At 37.5% G+C, this 6,799-nt stretch overlaps 1 protein-coding gene across 3 annotated transcripts in view; it reads left to right on the forward strand.

Annotated features, from left to right (window-relative positions):
• Nucleotides 1–6,799, forward strand: part of RABGAP1L (RAB GTPase activating protein 1-like) — a 958,953-nt gene that overhangs the window by 105,120 nt on the left and 847,034 nt on the right. For all 3 annotated transcript variants that reach the window (XM_006867062.1, XM_006867063.1, XM_006867061.1), the window contains 2 exons: nt 1,096–1,306; nt 3,275–3,449. In XM_006867062.1, the coding sequence (XP_006867124.1) occupies nt 1,096–1,306; nt 3,275–3,449 (386 nt within the window). The remainder of the gene's footprint in view (nt 1–1,095; nt 1,307–3,274; nt 3,450–6,799) is intronic.

A 6,799-nucleotide genomic window follows, 5' to 3' on the forward strand; every position in this document is an offset into this window, starting at 1 on the left:
ACTTCACTGTGTGTAAGTTTAGGTTAGGTGTTTATCTAAAAATGTATCCATCTCTTCTAAGTTTTCAAATTTGTTGGAGTACAACTCTTCATAGTATTCAGTTATTATCCTTTTGATTTCCTTTGGTTCTGTTGTGACATCACCCATGTGGAGCAAGTAATGCTGAGTGTCTTTGGGCAGGAATGGACTGCTTCCAGGCACTTAATCAGGGAAGCTAGGTTTGCTGATCCGCAGGGTTCAGGCAGAGTACCTTTGGGTCGAGGCTTATGGCAGCTTGCCCTTTGGGCGTTTACCTGCAGCACTAATGGAGCTCTGTAACACTTGTTTCAGTAGGCCAGAGGTGAAGAGACCACATGCTTGAGGTGTCAAGAATCAGAGAGAGGTATGCCCATAGGTGAAAAGAGGTGCTTCTGACCCAAAGGACTATATTCTGATCCTGAATTGGACCCTGTTAATTTCCGTAATAAACCCCATAATCATGAGTATTGTCTATGAGTCTGTATGACCAGTGCAAAGGATTATCAAACTCAGCAGAGAAGTAGAGAGTGCTGTGGGAGGGATGGTTGGTGACAGAATAAGAAGATTGGAGGGTGGAGGCATTTCAGACCTCTACTTAATAGGAATCAGTATCCGCTTTGTGTGGTTAGTCTTCTGCTTCCCCACTTGTTAAATCGGAGGAGGTCAGATGTCACTCTGCCGTTGTTGCATCCATGTAAAGTGTTTTTTTTTTTTTTTTTTTAGTGTCTAGCTCATAGTAAGTGCCTAATAAAATGTTTTCACCATAGTCACTAATACAAATGTTGGAAACCTAGAAAACCCACTCACCTTCCCTGCAAACTGCCCCCCCCCCAAAAAAAAAAAGCACGTAAAATGTTAGGTCCAGGCTTAGCAGTAGCAGAGTTAGGCCCATCATCTCCTTTGAAGCACCTTGGAGGAATCCCTGGATTTCTATAGAACAGTGTCTTTTTTAATACATTTAGGCCCTTTGTACTACTACATTTTGTCTGTAAATGTTAATTTCTTTTTGGACAGTAGGAAGCAACTGCACTGTGGAGGTTTGCTTGACCATTGAGGTTGTTTTGTTTTTCCCTTCAGAAATTTCTACTCCCAGACCATCTTCTCCAATTGGACTAACTGAAGAAGATAGTGTTTTATTTAACAAATTGACATACTTAGGCTGTATGAAGGTTTCTTCCCCACGTAATGAAGTGGAGGCTTTACGGGCAATGGCAACTATGAAATCTTCCAGTCAGTATCCCTTTCCTGTTACTCTGTATGTACCAAATGTTCCAGAAGGTTCTGTGAGGTAAGTTCTAATTTTCTTTTTTTTCCTGTAGACATGTATTACGTTTTTTTGGAGTGGTGAGCACTTCCTGTGAATTCAGTTATACCATATAGTTATTGCAAAGTAAATATTGTTTGTGGACTTAGATTATACTGCCTATTTGCAAGGAGTATTTGCCAAATTATGCTTAGAATATTTTAATGGAGATCCAGTGGTAAAACTATTTGTAATTTGTTTATCTCTTTTTTGAAGGTAAGTGAAAAACCTTCCTTCAGCTTGTCATGTAACAGTGTTTCAGAAATTTATAGTAAGCCATAGATTTTAAGCTAATTGCACCCAAACTATGAGTCCTGGTGTGGTGCTGTAGGATAAGCATTGCACTGCTAACCACAAGGTTAGTGGTTCAAACCCACCAGCTGCTCCTTGAAAACTCGATTCAGGGTCGCCTATGAACCAGAACTGATTTGATGACACTTCACAACAACAACAGAAAGAAGCAAAGTGGCTTTCTGTCTTATGCTTAATTAGAAATAATATTTAATGTCATCTTAACCTTGTATTTCTTTAAATGTAAATCAGATAATGCTATTTTCTTATATTCAGTCTCTAATCACACTTGTGATTATGTTAAAAATTCTTACAAAATCTTACCAGATCTGGCCATTGATAGTCTACTTCTTTGATTTCATCTCTTACCCTCCCTTCCACCTTTCCCCCACCTCAATTTATTTTTCACTAGACTTTTTGTTACTAAATGCCTTCGAGTTGGTTCTGACTCATAGTGACTCTGTGTAGAAGGTTTCTGAGGAGCAGCTGGTAGGTTTGAACTGCTGACCTTGCGGTTAGCAGTCCATTGCTTATCCTACAGTGCCACACCTGGACTCATTAGCCTATAAGCTCCATAAAACTAGGTTCTTTGTGTTTTTCACTTCTGTAGGCCCAGTGTGTAGAAAATTATGTGACTCATGGTAGAATTTCAGCAAATATTGACAAATAAATGGACAAGGTCTAGGAAATTATTTTCAGTGTGTTCTAATTCTAGACTATTCCCTGAAAGTTAATTCTAGACTATTCCCTGAAAGTTGATTTAATCTTTTTTTTTTTTTTTTTTTTTTAAAAAACCTTTCTGATAGTACTTCATTCAATAAAGTTTGGATTGTGGGAAAATGTTAGCTAAATTTTAATATCAAAGTAATAGCAATATTAATTTATAAAATTTTAGTTCAAATGTAGGTATGGTAGATTGCTTTTGTTTCTTCAGGAAAGGGTTTGTTAAATATTTTGTTACTTGGTATCTACAGAAAATGACAAATGCCTTTTAATCTTATCTATTTAGTATGAAAATGCCTAACATACCTTGACACAAAGAAGACGCTCTATTTCTGGTGGCTGATAATGTCTACACTAAGACCCCGCCTCCTACTTTTTTAGTTTGAAATTCTGAAGGTGTTTTGGTTTTTTAAGGACAATATAGGGCTTAGGAATTGTGTAAGGGAATTCAGAAAAGTATTTGCTCTCAAAGCTCACAAATTCCATCTTTGTAACTATCCTGACCTTTTTTGAGGGTGAAGAGATCTCAGCTGAACAATGACTCGAAGCCTGGATCAACTTAGAGGTGCTGTTCTGAATATAACTGGATTATCCAGGGAGAGTGTGTGCTAGTTGTACTGGCATTCCTTTTATCAGACCATAACAAGATGAGGCTTCAAGGTTGGGTGATTCAGATTTTACCAGGCATCATTTATTTAGAGGATAAATGAGTTACATCATAGGAAAATGAAAATGGAAAGAAAAAAAAAATCAAAATAAAATGAAGAATGCTGTATGTATTTATTAGCAAAAATCTGAAGATGATTTGTTCTCCTGTGTTATTAATACCAGTTTGTTTTTATGATTTTAAGGTGGTTATGTTACTGGCATAATAAAACTGTTTGCCCTTGTTCTTTGATGGTTAATATTTTATCTCATTTTTTCACCGCTGTTTTTCAGAATTATAGACCAGTCCAGCAATCTAGAAATAGCATCTTTTCCAATCTATAAGGTGTTATTCTGTGCACGTGGACATGATGGGACAACAGAGAGTGACTGTTTTGCATTTACAGAGAGTTCCCATGGTTCAGAAGAATTTCAGATCCATGTTTTCTCTTGTGAAATTAAAGAGGCAGTAAGTATATTTTACTTAGAGTATATAGAAATGAGTTAGAGTATTATTTTAGACCCTAATCTCATTGTTTTTATAAATTAGTATGTATGACCATATATGAGGGGTTTTCAAAAAGTTCATGGAAAAATTCCTTTGTCTTTTAGTTACACTTTTCCATGAACATTTTGAAGCTTCTTGTACTAGATTACATACACTTGGAATATATTTCTAAAGAGAAAGTTTTTATTTATAATGACATTGAATGGGGTATGGGAAATGAAGTCTAATATGTCTGTGCACCAAAATGATATAGTAGGTGGGGCACTCTCATATTGGTTACAAATCGGTCTGTTAACCGCAAGGTCAGCAGTTCGAAACTACCAGCTGCTCTGCGGGAGAAAGATGAGGCTTTCTGCTCCTGTAAAGATTTACAGCCTTGGAAACCGTGTTCAAGGTCTCTGTGGGTCAGAATCGACTTGACGGCACTTGACAACAACAATAGAAAAATGTTACTTGGTGAACTGTCTTCCCATACCATCATGATATTAATTGCTAGGTTCATACAGGAGGACTTTTTTTGCATATTTTTTATTATTTGATTTTCAAAAGTACCTATAATAGTACCTATTTCTCTGTTTGGCCTCATAGCTGCATATTGCTGTCACTAAGATCTTCCACTGAGATTGTTTCATATATCTTTGTGGTTTTCCCAGTGATTATTATCTCCACTCACTCTGTGGCTGGTTTCTCTGTGGAGAACTGTCCTAAAAATACAGATGCTTGTATATATAGCAGGAGTATCAGAGGTAGTGTTTTTTGAAGAAGCTAGTAAATTCTTAAAATTATTAATGCTTGGTTTATTTTTAAACTAGAGAATTAGTTCAGATTCAAATGGCTATTAAATACATGGTAAAAGTCACTTTAAACCTATTGAATTCTTCCCAAACAGAAATTACTTAACACTATGGGAACTTTAATTCTTGTAGCTATTCCAAAGGGATTAATAATTGATTTTGAATGAACAAGCTTTTAGATGTATTTGATTTTGGAAATATAAATTGTTAGCAGAAAATGCTGGAAGTACTAGTTATTTTTTTTCTCTGTATCTATGACACATTAGTAAGCCACTGTATTAACAGGAATTCTGGGAGTTTATTTTGGGCCACAAAATTGAAATTCATGGATTATACATTTGTTAGTATTTGATACTAAGTGCTGTCTAGCCGGTTCTGACCCATAGCTACCCTCTAGAGGGTTTCCAAGGAGTGACTGGTGAGCTTGAACAACCAACCTTGCAGTTCAAACCAACTATGCAGTCTAGCGCATTAACCCACAGCACCACAACAGGACTCCAATACTAAGAGTAAGGGGTGTGTAATTTTATATACCCTGGTGATCCATTTGATTTATACTAAAATTAATAAGTGCATGCACTCTCATACACACACATTTTAGATTGCAATCATCAGAATTCTTTACCAGAACTTATGCTTTGTGTAAGAAGTTCAAGTTTATTATTTTTGCTTAAATAGGTCTTAATCCATTTTATGCTATATATACATATTGTTATTGTTAAGTGCCATTGAGTTGATTCCGACCCATAGTGACCTTATATAGGGTTTCTGAGGAGCAGCTGGTGAGTGTGAACCTCCGACCTTGCATACATACATATGTATATGTTGTTGTTAAGCGCCATCGAGTCAGTTCTGACTCACAGAGACCCTAGATAGGATTTTTGAGAAGCAGATTTTAAACTCCGACCTTGTGGTTCAAACTAACCTTATGGTCCAGTGCTTTATCTTACAGCGCCACATCAGGACTCATATAAATATGTTAATGTAAATATGTTGAAAGAACTGTGTCTGTGTGTGTGTGTAGTATTTGTGTGAGTGAGGCAGGGGGACTATCCTTTACAAACTCCACTGCAGAGGTGGGGAAGCATATGGTAGAGTTCTGGCATTTCATGTTGGCAGCTGTCACTTCACACACCTGTGTGGTTTCTGGATCGTTGGTGCTCAACAGCAAGGGAATGAACTTTGAAGAACTGGAGAACCTGCTGCAGAAGGAAATTGGAATTGACATGACTGCAAACATTTTCCATAACTGTGACGGTACGAAACTCTCTCTTTGAGTTACAACATTCACTTGTTTATGTTTGTCATTTCTGAAAGGTATAGCAGTGGATAAACACTAGACAAGACTATGTGAAATTCTTCATCTGAGTGTTTAAAATATAGGTTCAAATAGCATTTATTGTGTTTTTGAGGAACATATTTGTACAGTGTAGGTTATGAGTATGAGGTTGCAGTGCATTTTTCAAAATGTTACATTGTGGGGTATCAGGGAAAAACTTGCCATTTCCAGAAGAAATGCATGACAGTTATCATTAAACCTTTTAATGAGAGATTATTTCTAATTGAATAACCCAAACCTAAACAGTTGCCATTGAGTTGATCCTGATGCATGCTGACTCCATGCTGCAGAGTAGAACTGCACCTGATGAAGTTTTTTGTTGTTTTTGTTTTTAACTTTTTATTGTGAATTGAGCGAAGGTTTACAGAGCCAGATCATCAGTTTTTGTAAAAATGTTTTATTGTGAATTATGTGATAGTTTATATGGGAGAACATCAATTTTACATTCATCCTATCGTGTATTGTTTCATTGCCATGGTTATAATCCCCTCCATGGATATACCCTGCAAGCCCGCCCTCCAGTCATCAGCACACAGCCCCTTTCTCTCTTTGGATCTAAAGTCCCCAGCTGCTCCATCTCTCCACATCATCATCTCTGCCACCATCTCAGGCATTACTGCTTCTCTGGGTAGGGTCTTGCTCACCGCTCTTCTCCCTTGATGGTCCCAGGGACCTCCGCTCTTAGATTGCAAAGTTAATCATTCCCCACCTCTCTACAAAATGTCTACCTTTACATTTCCAACCCTCACAAGAAGTCCTGATAACAATTATTCACATTTGTATCACAAGAGACCTATCCACATTTCCTTTCATCAGCCCCGTCTAGACAGATTGGATACTACTCAGTGGAGATGCTACCTTCTTCCATGCCCTCTGGATCTAGGTTCCCTCTTGAGAGCTTGTAAGCCAGTCACTTTTTGCCTTTGTAGCCCCACGATTTTGGTTAGCCTATGTCTAAGTTGCCCATCCCTGTCTACTCTGTGTATTATGGAGTGGGTGGGAATGATCCTTGCTGTAAAGATTTGTTCCCTCTTTTGAGCTACTGCATCCATAGGTGTAGGTCAAGTTCATCAAATTGTATCAGCTTACTCTTTTTTTCCTCTTCTTTCTTCTAGTTGAGCTCTGATCATCCAGTCATTGAAGCCAGGTCAAGTGGGTATTATCTGCAAGTGTGGGTG

Source organism: Chrysochloris asiatica, unplaced genomic scaffold (assembly GCF_000296735.1).
Source record: "Chrysochloris asiatica unplaced genomic scaffold, ChrAsi1.0 scaffold00100, whole genome shotgun sequence".
In the NCBI taxonomy this organism is placed as follows: domain Eukaryota; kingdom Metazoa; phylum Chordata; class Mammalia; order Afrosoricida; family Chrysochloridae; genus Chrysochloris; species Chrysochloris asiatica.